General features: G+C 40.8%; 3 protein-coding genes and 2 pseudogenes across 3 annotated transcripts; 1 reads left to right on the top strand and 4 right to left on the bottom strand.

The window, feature by feature from the left end:
* Window positions 1-6,298: 6,298 nt before the first annotated feature.
* On the bottom strand, window positions 6,299-7,501 carry LOC125198893 (rhomboid-like protein 14, mitochondrial pseudogene; annotated as a pseudogene).
* Window positions 7,501-8,061, top strand: LOC125198891 (uncharacterized; the record flags this gene model as incomplete). The annotated part of the gene is made up of 1 exon (XM_048097139.2): window positions 7,501-8,061. A coding segment is annotated over one exon (561 nt), but the record flags the coding sequence as incomplete, so codon positions are not given.
* Window positions 8,062-8,607: 546 nt separating this feature from the next.
* On the bottom strand, window positions 8,608-12,085 carry LOC125198894 (uncharacterized). The gene is made up of 10 exons (XM_089063241.1): window positions 11,937-12,085; window positions 11,738-11,830; window positions 10,645-10,718; window positions 10,488-10,547; window positions 10,170-10,421; window positions 9,730-9,928; window positions 9,531-9,644; window positions 9,118-9,205; window positions 8,907-8,992; window positions 8,608-8,826 (listed from the first exon to the last, which is right to left on the bottom strand). The coding sequence occupies exons 1-5, from the start codon at window positions 12,013-12,015 to the stop codon at window positions 10,170-10,172; spliced, it is 558 nt and encodes a 185-aa protein (XP_088919367.1). The 5' UTR covers window positions 12,016-12,085; the 3' UTR covers window positions 8,608-8,826; window positions 8,907-8,992; window positions 9,118-9,205; window positions 9,531-9,644; window positions 9,730-9,928.
* On the bottom strand, window positions 8,703-10,020 carry LOC125198890 (polyamine oxidase 2-like). Its single transcript, XM_048097138.1, has 7 exons — window positions 10,011-10,020; window positions 9,813-9,928; window positions 9,686-9,690; window positions 9,531-9,644; window positions 9,118-9,205; window positions 8,907-8,992; window positions 8,703-8,826 (listed from the first exon to the last, which is right to left on the bottom strand). The coding sequence occupies exons 1-7, from the start codon at window positions 10,018-10,020 to the stop codon at window positions 8,703-8,705; spliced, it is 543 nt and encodes a 180-aa protein (XP_047953095.1).
* An 882-nt stretch (window positions 12,086-12,967) lies between the features above and the next one.
* Window positions 12,968-14,055, bottom strand: LOC148933154 (thiohydroximate-O-sulfate sulfur/sulfate-lyase (nitrile-forming) NSP5 pseudogene; annotated as a pseudogene).
* Between the last annotated feature and the right edge of the window lie 6,387 nt (window positions 14,056-20,442).

Below are 20,442 nucleotides of genomic sequence, written 5' to 3' on the forward strand. Positions count from 1 at the left end.
CCAAACTCCAACTCCTCACGCGGCGGCGGCGGATGGAACCAGAGGCGATACAACGAACGACAAACAGAGGAGGATAAATCAAAACTCGTCTGTTCGAATTGTGGAAAGAAAAAGCACACCTGGTAGGATACTCGGAGTGGTGGGAGTCCAAACAAAAACCGTCGAATCGCCCTCCATGGAGTAAAGGAGGACACGCCGCAGCGGCCGTCGGAGGAGAAGGGCCTGCAGTGGTCGCCACTGTCGAGGGCAACCGCGAAATCCCGGCTACTTACGCCCGAGGCAACGAGCCACCGGCTGTCGGAGGAACTAAGGTGGCCGGAGCCGCCCAATTTGCAGCCGGCGCCGTCAAGATGGGAGAAGAAGGGGAGAATACGAAGGCGGCGGGAGGTAACAGTGGGCTTGGGTTAGGGTTTCATCCCTTTATACCCAGCCCCACAACTTCCCTAAATGCCATTTTTTACCCCATTTTAATAATATTCCACAATCTACCCCTAAATTGTCTAGAAACTATAGGGAAACCCGGAAAATCTTAGAAAATTCAACAAATGCCCCAATTGAGTGCAAAAATCATTTTCAAGTCTTGGAAAATTTCAGGACTACATGTGTTGCATCTGCAGAGTTCGAAAAAAATGATAGGTGGATTTTTGATTGCGGGGCAACTGATACCATGACGTACGATGAATCGGATATAATTGAACCACATAAACCACACCTGTCGCATATCGAAACTGCTAGTGGGGAATTTACTCTGGTTAAGGGGGCAGGGACTGTAAAAATTTCTCCCACGTTAGAATTATCGAACTGTTTGCATGTTCCCTCACTATCTCACAAGCTTCTGTCAATTAGTCATGTGACCCGAGAATTGAATTGCACGTTACTAATGCAACCCAATTTTTGCCTATTATAGGATATCAGGACCGGAGAGATTATTGGGTGTGGCACTGAAAACAACGAGCTATACTACGTGGATGAGATAGCTCAAAAGGGGATGCCATGCTGACTCACGGGACTGCTGATAGGGAAGCTTGGCTTTGGCACCGACGCTTAGGACATCCATCCACGGGTTATTTACAAATGTTATTTCCTAATATTGTTTTAAAATCTAGCATGTACTGTGAGACTTGTGTTTTTCCTAAGAACCATCGGAACACTTATCATTTGAGTAATTCTCGTACTGAAACTTTATTTGCCTTAGTACATTCTGATGTATGGGGGCCCGCACCAGTAACTGGGGGGCAAGGTTTTAAATATTTTCTCCTATTCGTTGATGACTGTACTCCTATGACGTGGGTGTACTTTATGAAACAAAAATCTGAAGTCTTCGAACACTTTATCCATTTTTATAATCTTGTCCAAACCCAAATTCAGAAACCCATTCAAATCCTTCGTTCAGATAATGGGGGGGGGGGGGGGGAATTTGTCAACTCAAAAATGAAGCAGTTTGCCTTAGAAAAAGGAATGATACACCAAACAACTTGTGCTCATACCCCCGAACAGAACGGAGTAGCTGAAAGGAAAAACTTCATCCTACTAGAAATGACCCGAGCCATCCTCATCGAGTCACAAGTACCAAAAAAATTCTAGCCAGAAGCCCTTGCCACTTCCGCTTACCTTTTGAATAGATTACCCACTCACATACTAAAATTCCAAACACCCTTCGATGCCCTAGCCCTGCATACCAATGTTCCACAACACCTATCCTTAGAACCTCGCGTCTTTGGTTGTTCAGTCTTTGTTCATATACCAAAACATGAGCGAACAAAATTATCCCCGTGTGCCATTAAATGTGTCTTTGTAGGCTATGGAGTGAACCAAAAGGGGTACCGTTGTTTTGATCCAAAGTCTAATCGCATGTATACCACGATGAATTGTGACTTCCTTGAGTCTGAGTATTTCTATACCCAACTTAGCGGTCAGGGGAGAGTGAAAATGATATTAGGAGTAATATTAGTGACCCACTAAGCTGGGTGTCAATGCCAAGTGTATCAAAAGCGGACCTACCAGAAGAAGCAGTACGCAGTTCCGCTGAACAAGTCTCTGATGTAGTGCAGTCCGAAGCTACAAGTGACACATCTCCTAATATCCCTCCGCTTCTGATATCTGATGTAAGTGCTCCTTCCCCTGTGGATATAGTTATGGTACCTAACTCAAATGATGAAAGTCAGGAAACCAGTCCTAAAGAAGAAGGATGTGAAACGGCAGTTGAGATAGAAGGAATCGATCCCGATACTGGGGGATATATATTGCCTTCAAGGATGAATCGAGGGGTCCCACCCAAAAGATACACTCCGGAGAGAATCAACCGAAAAGCCCGATATTCTGTCGTAAACTTAGTGAAAGGCCATCTAACAAAAATGGCTCAGGCTTTTGAGGAAGCACTATAATGAAGAAGAGATTCCACACACAGCAGATGAGGCCATGAAACACAAGCATTGGAAGGAAGCTATGAAAAAGGAGATTGATGCGCTGGTTCGAAACCAAACATGGGAAAAGTGTGTGCTACCCGAAGGGAAGAAGCTAGTTGGGTGTAGATGGTCTTCACTCTCAAACGAAGACCAGATGGATCAATTGAGCGGTACAAGGCTCGACTCGTGGAAAAAGGATATACTCAAACATATGGAGTTGACTACTCAGAGACATTCTCCCTAGTAGCCAAGATGGATACTTTTGGGGTACTTCTATCGATTGCAGCCAACCGAGACTGGCCATTATATCAGTTTGACGTTACAAATGCATTCCTTCATGGTGAACTGAAGAAGGAAATATACATGGAGGCACCGCCTGGTTTCTCAGGTGACTTCAAGACGGGAGAAGGATGTAGATTGAAGAAAACTGTGTACGGACTAAAGCAATCTCCGAGAGTCTGGTTCGGAATTTTTCCGATGCAATGAAAAGTTATGGGTATAGGCAGAGTAATTCAAATCACACCTTGTTTTTGAAGAAAATTGAAGAGAAACCTACTTGCCTAATAGTGTACGTCGATGACATGATTATTACAGGAGATGATGAGGAGGAAATCAAGCAGTTGAAGGAGAATCTCTTCAAAGAATTTGAGATGAAAGACTTGGGTGACTTGAAATATTTTTGGGAATAGAGGTTCTTCGATCTCCACGAGGGATATTTCTGAGGCAAAAGAAGTGTATTTTGGACATCCTAGCATAGACAGGACTACTCGAGTGTAAGCCAGCTGATACACCAATCATGTTGAATCATGGGTTGCAAATACGAGATGGAGTTGAGCCGGGAGACCGTGGGCGATACCAACGCCTAGTTGGGAAACTTATCTACCTTTCTCATACTAGACCTGATATTGCCTACGCCGTAGGAGTCGTAAGTCAATTATGCATCAACCTCAGGCAGAACATTTGGAAGCTGCGCTGCGAATAGTCCGATATTTGAAGGGAACAGTTGGACATGGAGTAGTGTTCAAGAAGAATGGAAATCTAGAAGTCCATGGATACACTGATGCTGACTGGGCAGGCAATCCAGTGGACAGAAGATCGACCTCGGGATATTTCACATTCGTTGGGGGAAACCTGGTGACATGGAAAAGCAAGAAAAGAGTGGTTGCGCTGTCAAGTGCAGAAGCAGAATTTAGAGGGATTAAAAGTGGGTTGACTGAGATTTTGTGGTTGAAAAAATTATTGACAGAGATTGATTTCCCTCCCGGAAAATGCCAACTATATTGTGATAACAAGGCGGCAATAAGTATCTCAGAAAATCCAGTACAACACGACAGAACAAAAGCATGTGGAGGTAGATAGACACTTCATCAAGGAGAAGATTGAGACTGGCATTGTCGAGTTGCCATTTGTATGGTCTGAAGATCAGTTGGCCGATATATTGACAAAAGCTGTTAACTCAAGAAGCTTTTAAGATGTTCTCGGCAAATTGAGTATCGGCGACCCCACTACTCAATTTGAGGGGGAGTGTTAGAAAATAGATAATATATTAGCTTGGAGATCAAGAAATGTATTAGCTTGGAGGAGAAGAAACATATTAGCTTAGAGGCTAAGAAATACATTAGCTTGGTGCCCAAGAATACTTGGAGCACAAGTTTTGTAATACCCTATATAAGGGTGTCATATTATTGAAGAAATCAATCAAGCCATATACAAATATTCTAGTCTATGCCATTTAACACCAATTTCCCTTCTAACTTCCCATCCTGCCTCCTCGCGAACTGATCCATCATTTCATGCATCCGTTTCTCCATCGCCTCCATCATCGACTTCCTCTCCGACTCTGCACCTCGCGTCGCCAAATTCATGTCCGGAGATCGAAAGCTTTGAATACCACTTGATGTGGTTTTAGCTCAATCTTAGCTGAAACTCACAATCTCATCGATCGGCACCGATCAAACAATGCGCAATAGATCAAATTCACACAAAATAGAACTCACAATAACGAATGATAGGAATAGAAGAGGATTTTGATTGAATATAAGAAGTAACAATACAATGGGAAAGAGAATTGAACGAGAGAACTGCTTTGGATCTACGATCCTTGGCCTATGACAATCACACAAATAACATGCCTAGAAAGGTGATGACCCGATCCTTTTATAGTTTCCAACGTGTGTCTCGCCACCTCACGCGTCCATGCTATTCACGTGCACTTAGCCACCTCATCATAACCGCCTTGCCAGCTCATTCCAACCGTCTGCCACCTCACACCACCAACCGCCTTGCCAGCTCATCACCACCAACGGCCTTATTCCATCCTTGCCTCGTTTATTAAGTACTCAACTTCCTACTCTTACGTTGCATGCCGCACCGAACCCTCCACGGCCGTCATAGTCGTGAATTTCTTATGGATCTTTTTTCCAGCTATCATGCTGATTTTGGTCTTAAATTTGTCTGGCTTAACAATTTCTGCCCTCATCTGCATGACTAAACACTTGCTACTGTCATATTTGTCCACTGGGTCATGACATTCTCATGGCTACAATGCTTAATGGAGCAGCAATTATGGATGGAGCATTACTGTTGATAGCTGCCAATGAAAGTTGTCCTCAACCTCGACATCAGAACATTTAGCTGCTGTGGAAATCATGCGTCTCCAACATATTTCCCACCTTTGGTCATTTTTTTCTCTATTCTAGTTGCATGTACATCTTTCTGTAACAGCGCATATGCACTGATTTACCCTAGTTGCATAACATTGTTTTCTCCTGTATCTTAAGTGAACAGTTTCTATATGCAACCTAGTCATCTATGGTGCTAATGTAATGGAGCCATTGCATTGTACTTGCAGGGTGTGTTGAAAGTAAATCAGTTTATTGAGGTCCGTCCTGGTATTGTTGTCAAAGATGAGAACGATAACATCAGGTGTACACCTATATACTCCAGGATAGTATCCTAGTATGCTGAGCAGAATGAATTGCAATTTGCTGTTCCTGGAGGCCTTATTGGAGTTTGAACAACAATGGACCCCTCACTTACTCGTGCTGATAGGTTGGTCGGCCAGGTTCTTGGAGAAGTTGGTTTACCTGAAGTGTATGTGGAGCTAGAGGTAAGGGCATCTCCTGGTAGAAGTTGTCCTTGGGTTCATATTTAGTGCTAGTGATTTTTTCTGTTATGGGATGATTTGGTAAAGGTTCTAAAACTAATCTGTTCAAACCCCAAGTTAATTTCTTTCTGCTGAGGCGGCTGCTGGGTGTCAGGACAAAGGACACAGAGAGGCAGGGTAAGGTGACAAAGCTGACAAAGGGAGAGATGCTAATGTTGAACATAGGATCTATGTAGACTGGAGCTCGTGTTGTTGCTGTCAAGAATGTGTTTGCAAAGCTGCAGCTCACTTCACCTGTGTGCACCAGTAAAGGAGAAAAAATTGCTTTGAGCAGAAGAATTGATAGGCATTGGCGTCTGGTTGGCTGGGGTCAAATTCAAGCTGGTATCACTCTTGATGTTCCGCCCTGCCCCATCTAAAATGTCACCAGTAAGCAAGGTATTGGGATGTGGGAGGGCTGACAATTGCTGGGAACAATTTTTGTTCATCGTAGGAGAAAAGATTGCCTATTGTCTTGGATACTTTTGTTGTGATGATTTTCATTACTTTTTGGAGTTCATATTGTTATCTCAGCTGTTTTCTATGCATTATAGGTGCTCAGTTACTAACTACTAAATCAATGCGTTTTTAAGCAAATCCTCTTCAATGGGGCGAGTTAATTCATCTTATTATGATACGTTGGCTCACATTTTGCTTCAAGACTTTGATTATTCATTTTGTTCCATCTTAATTGTTTATAGATGTATCGCACTATTTCTGAGAACACAAGATTAATTTGTTCTTGAACTCGAGCAATCTTCTATACGTGAAATAACATAGTCGATACATACTAGAAAATCATGATTACATTTACAATCCAGCCAATGTCGAGTAATCTCTCCTCTTGCCGACTTCCACTGCGTCTTTTATCACCATCTACCAAATCTCTGGACTCTCCGCTGTCGTAGTTCCTCAAGCGAAATGGATTCACTTGTGGGTGTGGGTGCAAATCCATCGCCATTACTTTCTGTCCCACACATCTCGCAGACACTTGACAAGCTTGGGTATGTACATGCTCCACAACTCCATACACCCGGTGTCTCGCCTCCTTGGAGAGTTCCCCTTCTAAACACACGGCCAGATGAAGGCCGCAAGCACATACTGTTGAGAAATCTTAACGGCCAACCTAACAGATGGGTGACACCCCTCATTATCTTCACACACGGGTTAACACCGGATCGTGCCCCCTTGAGGTATACATAGGTGATTCCAGCAAGAATTCCTCCAAGATGACCCAGAAATGAGACTCCAGGTACTAACATTTGAATGAGAACAAGTTCTGCCCATGCAGCATAACGTGCAGGGACAATGAGTCCGTGCACATATGTATAGCTGTCCGACTGAGAGTAGAGAACAACTTTCATGGCAAAAAGCACACCAGAGAATCCCACGGCATATTCATTGTAGTAGGGTCTGTCATAGTGAAGGAGCAAAAGAAATTTGGCTAGCAGTAACGTAGACATACCAAGTAGAGCTGGGGTCAAATTCATTGATGCAAATTCCACACTACCCATTGCACTCTCCAACTGTATTCCCTTCCACAGTAGGGATAACATATTGTATATACAACATGCGGTTCACCTGTGTGGTACAATGCAGATAAAATAAGGCGCTTCAAATCCTTGTTCTGCTCAAACCAATTCAATAACCAAATTAGAAATCTACGTGCCCTATACTTTGAATTCTAAGCAAAACATACATCTGAAGTAAGTATTCTCTTTAAGATGAAATTTGAGTGGGACAGTAAGGCATAAATAATTGTTAAAATAGTCAAAACAGATAAATCATTTATAAGCTGGAATGCTGGATACGCCAGTGTCCATTCCCGAATCATCTCTGTTCATGATCGTAACCACCTTCAAAAAAAGGGTATTTCTCTCTGTTTCCATTTTCTCATTTCTGAAGCACATTTCACTCTTAATCTGAATCAAGCTTGGTTTTCAGCGTTAACATGAACGCAACGACGATGGTCAAATTTCTGGGCCAGTTAATTTTGTCAGCAAAATTGCAAATGATCATCGTCTCCAGCCACGAAACCCTAATCATGGCTTCAAGAGACCGAGGCCGAGAACTCCCCTCACAGTAAACAGGTCAAAGCTCTCGATTCCTTACAAATCAGAAATGTGCAATCTGTTACAAATGGGCAAGTATTACTACGGCGAAAACTGCCATTTTGCTCACAATCTGCGTCAAATCAGAGGGTTGGAGCCATTTAGTAAGAGAAGTCGTTTATTTTCTGGTGAAAGGGGTTGCAACTATCATCCTCATCAGAGTGTTGGGAGAGATGAGGGTGGCTTGAACAGAGTGAGTGCTAGAGGCGGAGGAGAATCGATTGAGTGCAGACGTTTGAGTCGGAGAGAAGGATACAAGACGAAGCTTTGTGCCAGGTGGGAGGAGAGGTTTGGCAGCTGCCCTTATGGGGACAAATGTAACTTTGCTCATGGGAAAGAAGGTGGGTTGTTTAATCAGTTCTTGTCTCCAGCCTCCTTATGTAACCATTTCCTTACTTGAATCTATATGTTTTTCTTAGTTGGAGAAGTTGAATGGCTGCATATGCTAACACATTCATTACTTTGATGGACATAACTTCAACTGCCTGGTTACTATGCAGAGCTGAAAAGGAGGCCTGATTCCAGGTCGATGCTTGATTCACCACCCACCTTTGCAGGATCGTGTAAGATGGGAATCGAGACTGCTAAGGAGGAAGACGGATTCCATATCATGAAGTGGAACATTGAAAAGATCATTGAAAAGACGGATTCCAGGTCGATGCTTGATTCACCACCCACCTTTGCAGGATCGTGTAAGAAAGACGGATTCCATATCATGAAGTGGAACATTAAAAAGATCAGTGAAGTCTATGCCGATTGGGTGGTCCCATTGAGTGCAGTTGGGAGATAGCTGCATGCCTGCACACATCCCTTGTTAATGTGCCATGTTAAAAATAGAAAAAGCCTCATTTTGTTAGCCCAGATACTTGAAGCAAAATGTTTGTCGCAGCCTTGTCTAATAGATGCCTTTTACTTTCAGTTTTTGTAGTAGCTCTTGTAATTCTGATAGCATTTTGCAATGGGAGAAATGCATTGCATTTTGCAGAGTTTAAACATATGTTGGAGATTTACAAATAGATAATAATCAGTTCGCAAACAAAATTATAAGCACGAGCAAGCAACCTGGTCCCAGCCTCTAAGTGAGATAGTATCAGCATCAGCAGCAAACCAGCCTTCCATTCTGCAGAGGTACCACAGTAACACCTTATGATCAACTCCTTCCAACCTACAAATGCACCAACCTCTTAACAAATGTCACAATATCAGAATCAAATATAAGGTTCCAAGATTTGATGAATGCAGTACCTTAGGTCCAGCCTCCTGTCAAAAACAATTGAGATTGCACGTTGGATAGACATGTCTTCTCTGAATTCCTGTCTGATAACATCAGTCTGAAAAAAAGAAAATTTATACCAAATAAGAAATCAGAACAACCAATATCTAGGGAAAAGGCTCTCTGTGGTATGGGAATGTAAAAAAAATTGAAGCGGTTAGAGAAAAGAAGGACGTTACGTGCCTCTTTCAAGATGGCCTCAAATGTTTCACCAACCTTTGCGACCAAGTCTTGAGGGACTTGATTACCATCCATGTCATAGAGAGCATAGCTGATAGAACAAATGGAAACCAATTACTATATCATTAAGGTAAATAATACAAGAAAGATGTTCAAATGGTCCAAATCATAGAACATTAACAGTAATTGAATCAACATGCAAAATAAATACAAACAATCAATGGCTTCAAAAGGCATACAGTAAAGTCTTTATTGAATCAAAGAACAAGAGTCGCATAACGCTGAAATAAGAAAAACTTATGATTGAGCGTTACTCCTTTCCAAGTTCTCAAATAACAAAGGAAGGAGATTAAACAAGAAATGTACGAATATATTCTTGAATGGCCACACTGCAGTTGCAAGGGGCAAAAGGGTACCTTTCTAAATTGTGGTCATACAAAACTGAGTTGTCCCCACTTGTCCAGTAAAGGGGTAGTCCCAATCTCCCAATGAGCGAAGCCAATGGGTTCTCATTGCCAACACCACGTAGCCTAAAGAAGAGTGCAGACAATAGTTAGCAAATGTAGCATACAATAACTGAAACACGAAGATGCTGTAGGAGAAAAGATTAATTACCATGATTAACCACTTTGTTCAGGACCCAAATCCACGGTTGTGAACACAGTAGCCGAAGGTCTGCATAAAGTGTACACATATACCTGAAACGAGGCATCATGAAGAGTCCGTGCAGCTGTAATTCCAGCAAAACCAGCACCTATGACGATAACTGATGGAGAGTTTGTGGATTTCCTCTCCAAGCTTGAATCGCAAAGATCTACAAAGTAAAATTCACTCAAGTTAACACTTTTAAAAGAGTACAGATATCTAAATAGATTGAATTGTTTCAGTTCCTATACAAGACTGCATGTCTCAAGACTCAACGCTAACAAGTGGCTCGAATAACTTATGTTCCATTCATATCCAATACTGGGTCTATTGCACCATCAAAGGTAATTAGCTTGATTTGATGAGATAAAATTGTATATTTTCCTTTAAATTTTAATCAGAGATGAAACCTAAAGCTCGATGATTTTGGCCTTCCGTTTCTTTGATTCCCGACATGAAGAATCTCCTGCCTTCAACCTTTCTGAGCCAGCTTCAGAATCTGATTTGTGATTCCTGTCTTTTTCGCCATCACTGCAATCTTCGTCTTCTGATCCACTGCTGCTCTCCTCCAGACGAGCTGGTGGCTGATAACCGGCCATTGCAGACTCGGCTGCAGCAACTGCCTCCGGGGTGTGAAGATCAGCAATACCCAACATCAGATCCTGTCAACAAGAATAAATAACCATAAAGTCTCAAACTTTAACACAGTAGTACTATTTACCAATTACCATCTCGATGTATTTAGACTCATCTCCGCTGATCACTTCAATGTCATAGTTATCGGGGCGTTCCTGCATTTAGTAGGAACCACAGTCAGATATCGTGTTTGAGAAACTAACAATCAAATACTATAAAAGGTAGAAACTAGAAAGGGAAGCAAGATCATTCCTTTGCATCCTCCATCAGTTTCTTGTTCGATTCTGATAAAACTCCTAAGAAGTCTTTCACCTTTCCCAGAACTGCAAGTAGCAAGAGACTTTCCCCCATTACTATCGAACCAGATTTCACCCAAGGACACACAAGTTCAGTTATTGAAACCACATGCTGCACAATTAGCATACAAAACATATACAAAGAGTAGTCAAGAATGTAATCATCTAATGGTAGAACCACTTAAGAAACAAGAACCCCGACCAGATAACTGCTATGACAAATCAAACCTCATACGATACGACACGTTTATACATGCAAAAAAATGCTGGTTTCCAGCACCCGGTGAACATAATAGACCCCTCGTCTCAAAACTAACAACTTCAGCAAATCACTTCATCACATGCAATTGGTTGGATCAACAGCCTCTTCCTTTCAAATCTATACATCTCCAAGCATAAAAGCGTTGCCGGTTTTTCAGCCCCACATGTTATAATAGGTACCTTACCTCAAGGCTCAAACAGATCAAATTCATCATCATATGCAACTGATTTGGATTAATTGCCTATTACATGAAGTCTACATATCCAGCAATGCCACTCTTTTGCAGCACCAGGATCACACAACTAACGGTGGAGCATTAAACTAACAATCTGAGGATAAGTTGTCAAGAAACTTAAGATCAAACCTAAAGCAGTTACCATAACCCTAAACAGCTTGTCTAAGTTCTTGTGTTCGGTATAATCAGAGTAAAAACATGACTCAACCTATCCTACCAAAACATGAGCTTGCTTTATTAAACAATGTTAAAAATCCACAACAGAAGCAAAGACACCATTTTTGCAATGAGATTTTCTACAAGCATCACAGTAGACCAACAACCTGAAGTAAATTATTGATTAAAGACATCAATTAACTTATTTTCCCAAAACATGAGCTTGATTTCTGAATGTTAAAAGTCCACAACTAAAGCAAAGGCAGCAATTTTGCAATGATATTTTCTACTACAATTTTGGGCAATACACCAACAATCTGAAGTGAATTATTGATTAAAAAACAAGAGAGCCGATAATTTTGAAGAAAACACAAAGGGCTTATCATTCAATACATTGGCTCTTGGGCAGAGGTACCATGGTGGGCTTCTGACGAGAAGCATCAGAAGGAGTAAAGGTGGGATCTTTCTTGCATACAAAGAGTGATTCTGCAAAATTGGCGCACGCAAATCTTGGCTGAGCATTAAGAAGAAGGCAAAACAAAAAAGCTGAAGAGAGAGAAAGGAGTATAAATAGAGACATGGATTCTGGTACCTAAGCTTGAGGTGGAAGAGACGCCGCCTTGCTTGGCCTCCAGCTCCAAGAGGTCTTTATTACTACTGTGTTCCGCCATTGAAACTGTGCAGAGGAGAGAAAGAGAGGGAGAGTAGGCGATGGAGAGACCGAGAGAGAAAGTGGGTAGATATTATTTGGGCTTTATGCTATTCGTTTAACATAATATGGGCTAATAATGTTCTTCTACTATTGGGCTTAACATTGCTATTTTTTAAATTAAAATAAGTTGTACATAAAATTTCTTGATGTGGAAATCTTGAACTTTTGGATCAATTTTGTAGGAGCATGTGAGATTGGTGTAAATCTTGAGATTAGGGATGGCCATTCGACTTTTCTCTTCGTTGTTTTTTTTCTCAAATTGGATCGAACCGAAAAATTATTTTTTAAAGATTTAAAGCATAATCAAATAAAATAATAAATAGTTTATATTATAGTTTATTTTATCTATATTATATATAAAAAATATACTCCCTCCGTTTCACCATAGTTGAGTCATTTTACCATTTCGGGAAGTTTCTTCATAGTTGAGTCGTTTCCAAATATAGTAATTATTTTCTCTTTCTCACGTTACTCTCTCCTACTTTTTTCTCTCTACTTTATTCACTTTCTACTTTATTCTCTCCACCTTTTTCTCTCTCATACTTATTTTATCTATTTATTCAACACACTCAACGTCCCTTCTTAAACTCCGTGCCGAAAAGTTCCGCCTCAACTATGGTGAAACGGAGGGAGTATTAAATTTCACGATCTTTATATATCAAATTTTCCAAATGTTAAAATTGAACCAAACCGAAATAAAAATTTAATTTTTGAGTATTTTGCTCACCTCTACTCCCATTGTTGATGAACGAAACACAAATCGAAAAAGAAAACGCCCCGAAGGGCTATAGCAAATACGAACAAAAGGATCCCTCAAAACAACCAGTCATCATCTAAGCCTACCAAATTTTCACACACCAGATAGTGAAATTAAGAAATCTAATTACAAGAACCATGGGTGTAAGGTTCCATCAAACGCTAGGAGTGAAGAAGAAGATATCGTCAAGCCGGTCGTTGCTTGGCGAATTGCCACCATACACCAGCAACCCTGGGTGCCCATCGCACCAGCCACCGGAAAAGGCACACCAACCTTGTTCCCCGGGAGCCAAACCAGGCTCGTCGTTGTCCCAACGCTTCCATTCCTTTGTCTCAGTGTCCAAAGCATACACCTCTTTGGAGAATTTACATGCTCCAAGATGACCTAAATCACTTCCCTACACCTACACTTGAAAACATGCTCCGAGGAGTCGGTTTCTCGCCCGACGTCTCCACGCAGCTCATCTCCCTACTCCTCGCCAGAGAACCCATACACAATCCAAATCTTCCCTTGAATCGAAGCCAGCCCCAGGCCGCCCCTCGGCTTGCAATTCTACCCAGGCAGGGGAAACCTGATCCACTTCCTATCCACAACATCATAGGCCCACAGATCGTTCAGCCTTCCCGCATCCCTGCACCCTCCAAAAACGTACACGCGTCTCCCATCAGCCATCATCGAGTGGTAGCTACGGTGAGGAGGGCCGGACAAGAGGAGAGTCCACGTGTCCGTGGCTGTGTCGAAGGAGTAGAACTCGTTTAGCTCCTTATGTGTGGCGTCCCTACCTCCGAAGACGTAGCTGGTCTCACCAATGGAGGCCATTGTCACGCCAACGCAAGGGGGAGGGATGTCACCCTTGGCATCGGCCACCTTCCATGTCCGGGTAGTGAGATCGAACACGTAGAGGTGGTTGTCCACGGGGACTCGGGGCGAGAACTCACCCCCGAATGCATACGCCTTATGATTTCCAGGCTCTACACACCACATCCTATAACCCTTCACACCTGGCTGATACCCCAACATAACACACCTTAGTGCCCTTGCATCAAGCTTAGATTGCTTCAGATGTGCATAGGCCTTAGAGCCAAAAATTCTGAGATGGGAATAATCACCAAATTCTCCATACCATCTGAAATTTGGAGTATCACCTCCTATGCTGGAAGATGGGCACATATTCATTAACTTTACTGCTGTAGCAGCAGCTTCAGCCCAAAATTTCTTCTCCATTCCAGATGCCAGCAACATAGACCTCACCCTCTCAAGGATTGTCCTATTGGCTCTCTCTGCAACTCCATTCTATTGAGGATTTAGAGGCACGGTCCTATGCCTTTTAATTCCCTTCTCAAGACAAAAATTTTCAAATTCCTTTGATAGAAATTCCAGGCCATTGTCTATTCTTAAGCATTTCAAACAACCCCTCTTTTCAGTTTCCATCATTTTGCACCAATCTCTGAATTTCCCAAAGGCCTCACTCTTCTCCTTCAACACATACAACCAAATTTTCCTAGAATAGTAATATCTCCCTCCTCCCACAGAATTTACAGGAGCAGGACCCCAAAGGTCACTGTGAGCATAATCTAAAGGAGCTGATGAAGTATACTTACCTTTAGGATAAGATAGTTTCTTAGATTTTTCCAAAATACACTCCTCACAGGTTTGATCATTCTTCTTCCCCTCACTGCTGATCACCTTCCTTTTCACCAGTTGATCAATACTCCCGAAGGCAGGATGGCCTAGCCTTTGATGCCAGCACTTTACTGATTCAACTTTTACAGAGTTTAGTTCACCATATTTGACTACAGTGGCATTCAAGTAATACAGACTGCCCTTCCTCTCAGCCTGCAATATCATTTCTCCACCTAGCCCTACAACCATCACACCCTTTGAGGAGCAGAAGGAATACCCTTTTCTTTCAAGTGCACCAAGTGAAATCAAGTTTCTTTTGACTTCAGGGATATATCTCACTTCAGTAAGAATTTTGATTGGTCTATCAGCAAGCCTCAGCCTAATATTTCCAATCCCATCAACTTTACACACCTGATTATTTCCAAGAACCACCGAGCCATCTGCCTCAGTAATAGAATCAAACCAACATATCTTTGAACATATATGGAAGCTGCATCCTGAGTCAAGAATCCAGGAGCTCTCTTCTACCTCCTCCATTATGTTAAGAGCATGAGCATTCTCCACTTCTTGCACACAATCAGAGGTCTGCTTATTTCCAACAGCTTCTTCGGCTTGCTTCTTCTTCCACGCGAAGCAGTCTCGTTTCAAATGCCCTGGCTTCTTGCACCAGTGGCAGGATCTTGTCTCCTTTTGATCCTTAGAATTAGGCTTAGTAGAGTCCTTCTTGCCTCCTTTCTTGGACTTGAATTTCTTGATATTCAGGCTCTCTGGGATTTGAGATTCTTGCCCTTTCACATCTTGATGTCTGCCCATACCCTTCTGCAGTTCTTTTGCCATCAAAGCTGAGTGAACTTCAGCCAGAGTTATTAGCTTATCTCTTCCATATAGTATAGCATCTCGCATCTGGTCATATGACTTCGGCAAGGCATTCAACACAAGAATCGCCTTGTCTTCATCGCTCATCTTAACATCCACGGCCTCTAGGTCATCTACTGATTCTGTGAAGTCGTCGTATTGTTCCATAATCGACTTATCCTCCACAAAACAATAGGAATATAGCCTTCTCTTAAGGTAAAGTCGATTAGCTAAAGACTTACCCAGATATAATTCATCTAGTTTCTTGAGAATTCCAACTGTGGTGGTTTCATCTTGCACTTCCCGCAGCACTTTATCCCCAAGACAGAGGATCACCGCACTATGCGCCTTCATCGACACCTCTTCCTGTCGTTGCTTCGCTTTCTCGTCGAGCGATTCTTTCCCCTTCTCCTCTGGATCTTTGGCCTGTAACGCATTCGCTAATCCTTGCTGGATTAATAGAGCTTTCATCTTCATCTTCCAGAGCCCATAGTCATTCTTGCCATTGAATTTCACTGCTTCAAATCGCGAAGCCATTCTCGACCAATCTCTGAACTTCTCCGAACAAAACTCTTCCCACAGACGGCGCCACTTGTTGGCGAGAACGTCCGGAATCGATTGAGCAACAAGTGTAAAAACAAGAACAAGAATTGAATGGAACAGAAGAGGAATCTTGAATATATTCTGTGAATCAAAACTTGTGTACCAGTACAAATTGAATTAGAGAATTGGGGATTAAAAACCCTTACTCTTCGACTAAGTAAGAAAAGGAAAAACAAAAGAAGGAAAAATAAACGGTCCAGATTCAATCTATCTATCTGAAACTGATCTGACGGCTGACATTAAAAAATCCACAGCTGAACTAAAAAAACGTGCTCCAGCTTGAGCAACTTTCCCTCTCATGACTGAGCTCAAGTCAGCAGCCAACCATCTTCACAATACAGGTACAATAATTTTGATTTTATTAACTTTGCCTTTTTTTTTTGTTTACAATAATGTTTTTGTGTAACTGTAGAATTTGATAGTGGGGTCCATGGATACGTCTGCCACAACGATCGAATTGTCTATACACGAAATTCTCAGGCAACCACGGATAATTGAGAAGGCAAAAGCAGAGCTGGACAAAGTGATCGGAAGAGAGCGATATCTCTCAATTGCCCTATTTGGATGCCATTGTGACAGAGACATTTCGGCTCCACCCGGTGGGCACGATGTTAGCCCCCCATAATGCGATGCAAGACTGTAACGTTGCAGGCTACGACATATCAAAGGGGACGACTATCTTTGTCAACGTGTGCATGGAGCATAGGCAGGGACCCTGGGGTGTGGGACTCCCCTGATGAGTTCCTGCCTGAGAGGTTTCTAGGAAAGGAAACAAATGCGCGGGGGAGCAACTTTGCATTGCTCCCATTTGGCTCGGGTAGGCGGGTATGTCGGACTTAAGGTCGTTCGCATGATGCTGACTAATTTGTTGCATGGATTTAACCTAAAATTTGTCGATGACATGAGGCCAGAAGATGTGTTTCTCGAAGAGTGCATGGATTTAACCTAAAATTTCCCTACTCATGGAACCTACTCTGCCATCACGTCTTTACGAATTACTATATGTTATTTCTCGATGAGTGTATTAAATGGTCTAGTTGGTGGAATGGACAAGTTGACAATTAATTTATAAAATTTAATATGCGCTAGCTATTTTTGTAGTATATTTCATGAGTTAAAATGCTTGATATACTTTGTAGTATATTTCATGAGTTAAAATGCTTGATATACGTCTTACATCCTTCGGTCTTCATTAATTGGCACCGTTTTATTTTACTCAAGTTTTAAAAAATGTAGTGAAAAGTGGATGAAAAAAATTAGTGGAACGTGAATCCTAATTTTATATATTAATTTTATAATAACATGTGAGTGGAATGTACAGTCCATAACCAAAAGTAGTAAAAAAATGGGTGTCAATTAATTAAAGACGAAAGAAAAAGAAAACTAAAATCAATTAACGAGGGATGGAAGGAGTATTTAATATTATTATGTGTGTATACCACATTTCTTTTAAGTACATATATTTTGAATGGTTAAAAACAAGTACTAGTATAATATGTTATGTGAATTATTAAAAATTATGGGATTAATTGATGTATCCTAAAACAAATACTACCCCGTCTCACAGTATGAGTCATATTTGATGTGCACAAGTTTTAAGAAATGTAAAGAATAGTGAATTGAAAAAGTTAGTGTAATATGAGATCCATTTTTTTACATTGGTTTTACATTAGAGTGTGAGTGAGATGAATAGTGGAATGTGAGACATACCTACCATTTACAGTAAAAGTGAAATATGACAAAATGTGACTCTTATTGTGAGACGAACCGAAATGACAAAATGTGACTCTTATTATAGGACGCAGGGAGCAAATCCTACATTACATGGGACGTCGGGAGTAAATCCTACTCCGTATATTATATGGGAAATAAAACTATAAATAAATACATTAAATTCATTTTACGAAAGCTCAATTTCGATGGTCAATAAATTTATGGGCCATATTCGGCCTATAGTTTTGGGCATAAAATGCAGCTTTAGTGGCCCAAAATACAAAATGAACCTAAACAAATACTACCTCCATCCCACATAATTTTACCAAGTATTCCATTTTAATCCGTCCCACATAATTTTACCCATTTCACTTTTAGCATTTTTGGTAGTGGGCCTACATTCCACTAACTCATTCCTACTCACATTTTATTATAAAACCAATACTTTAAAACTAGGACCCAAATCCCACCAACTTTTTCAACTCACTTTCTATTATATTTCTTAAAACCCGTGCCAAGTCAAACTGTGTAAAATTATGTGGGACGGAGGGAGTATACACTATTTTTCTTTGTCTATAAGTAGGGGTGGTTCGGTAAGATATATCGTACCGTGAGTGTTATACCGCATACCGTACCGAAAGTTACGATGTAACAAAACACCATACTGATATCATACCGAATTTTTCGGTATACGAAAATTCGATAAGGTATTTTTTAATACCGTCACAATACCGTATTTTCGGTATACTGAACTGTGATACGACATACCGTTATACCTGTTATACTAGAAAAAAAAATTATTATACCCAAAATATTTTAAAAAAACAATTCTAGTGTTTAACTACCTCAAAAAGTCCAACATAATTAAACTTCATCACAATCAAATCTTGTTCATACAGTCATTCCTAAAGTTAGTATAAATATGTATATCGGTATACCGAAGCGTCGGTATATATCGACGATTCGATGTGCCTATATATACCGGTATACCGAAGATCCGTTATACCGCGGTATAGGAACTCTAATACTGTTACCGTACCGAATCTTTCGATACGGTTTCAAACCATACCGAAAATTGGTATTTTTGGTATTTATTCAATACATTAAATCTGGTATTTCGGTATAATTTCCCGTCCCTGGGTTTTATCATATGCATCATTTCTCAAAGGGAAAAAAACCAAAGAATTTAGAACCAAACTAAGTTTGAAATAGATGGAATAATCAAATATAAGAACTAGAATAACTATCCCAACTCTTTCGATATAAGAATGACAAATAATAGATCATTACTCATTACTTAAGGTGAACATCAGATTTCATTACTCATTACTTAAGGTGAACATCAGATTCTCAATGCTAAGATCTGCTACAGATGGATTAATGTATCCATTGTTGTACCCTGAGATTTGTTTTATGCAGCTAAAGGTTTACATAAACCAAACATTTGTAAACAACATCCACGAAGCATTTTCTTTGCAGAGAGACACGAATAAATGCCCAAGATGCTACCAAAATTCTACTAACATTTTACCATTTCAGCACAAAAATTAAAAATTCAAACTTGTAAAACAACAAATTCCGTGATTTAGTCACACATCCAAACCATTGCAATTATACGATGCAAAACATATTTGTTCGGATGGCATCAACGCCAATGATCACTACAAGAAAAACAGGCATTCCCGAGCACCAAGTGCTCGGAAATATAAGGCAAAATGCTCGGAAAATCGAGATATACCGAGCACTTTCCTAGCACCGCGAGTGCTCGGCTTTCGCTTCGTCGGAATTTTTATACGAGCACCTTAGAGTGCTCGGACATCCGAGCACCCGATTGTGCTCGAAAAATGCCGAGCACATTTGTAGGTGCTCGAAATATTCCGAGCACTTACGTGATTTTCAGATTTTGGAACATGGCGAGCACATACTCAGGTGCTCGGAATTTCCAAGCACCAATTTGTGGTCGAAAATTTCCGAGCACCGGTATGTGCTTGCAATTTTCCGAGCACTTAGGGGGAATGGAATATTTCCGAGCACTTTGGGGCAATGGAATAGTTCCAAGCACCTTGGTGCTCGGATATCTGGTTTATAAAAGTATTCTATTTTTTTTTAATTATTAATAAATTATATTTCAATTTATTGTATTTTCCTAAATCAGGAGTAATAATTAAATATGTAAAATAAACCAACTCAAAATGATATTATATTGAATTAAATTAAATTGGTTTACAGTCATTTGAATTTGAAATGCAAAAAATTTATGAATTTGAATACAAAGCATGATCTCGGGGACGTGGACGAGCACTGAGCCCGGGTCAAGACCTAGAATCCAAGCCTATGCATCTCGAACGGTAGCGCTACAACATCCCTAGTCCCAGCCATACATGATGAAGAGGAAGCCAACTAAATGAAGCAAGCAACCTAAATGAGAGAAATAAGAAGTGCAAACACATTAATATCTCACATCTCACCACTAAACATGACATAGAACAAACAATCTCAGGTTAAAACTGCTTCTTAAAGGGGGAAAGAGATCCCATGTATAAGCCGAATTGCAGTTGCATTACTTCTTATATATATTTTGCTATTGTATCAACCTCGAATGAAATAAATCCAAATACAAGGAGAACACAAAGAATAGATGATAAGAACAACTTTCATGTTATGCAACAGAAACAGTTAATCGACAGCAGCAAAAACCAAATATGAAGAACACAATTTCACAGTAAACTAAATTTCTGCATATGTTGCACAGTAAATACAAAGATTGGGGTATTGAGAAGGAAAATAAAGACGGGGCTAAAGCAAATAAGGATTCGTACATGCAGGGCGGCATTG

This window comes from Salvia hispanica, chromosome 1 (assembly GCF_029641045.1).
Source record: "Salvia hispanica isolate PSC_SH4W2 chromosome 1, Shi_PSC_v1, whole genome shotgun sequence".
Lineage (NCBI taxonomy): Eukaryota > Viridiplantae > Streptophyta > Magnoliopsida > Lamiales > Lamiaceae > Salvia > Salvia hispanica.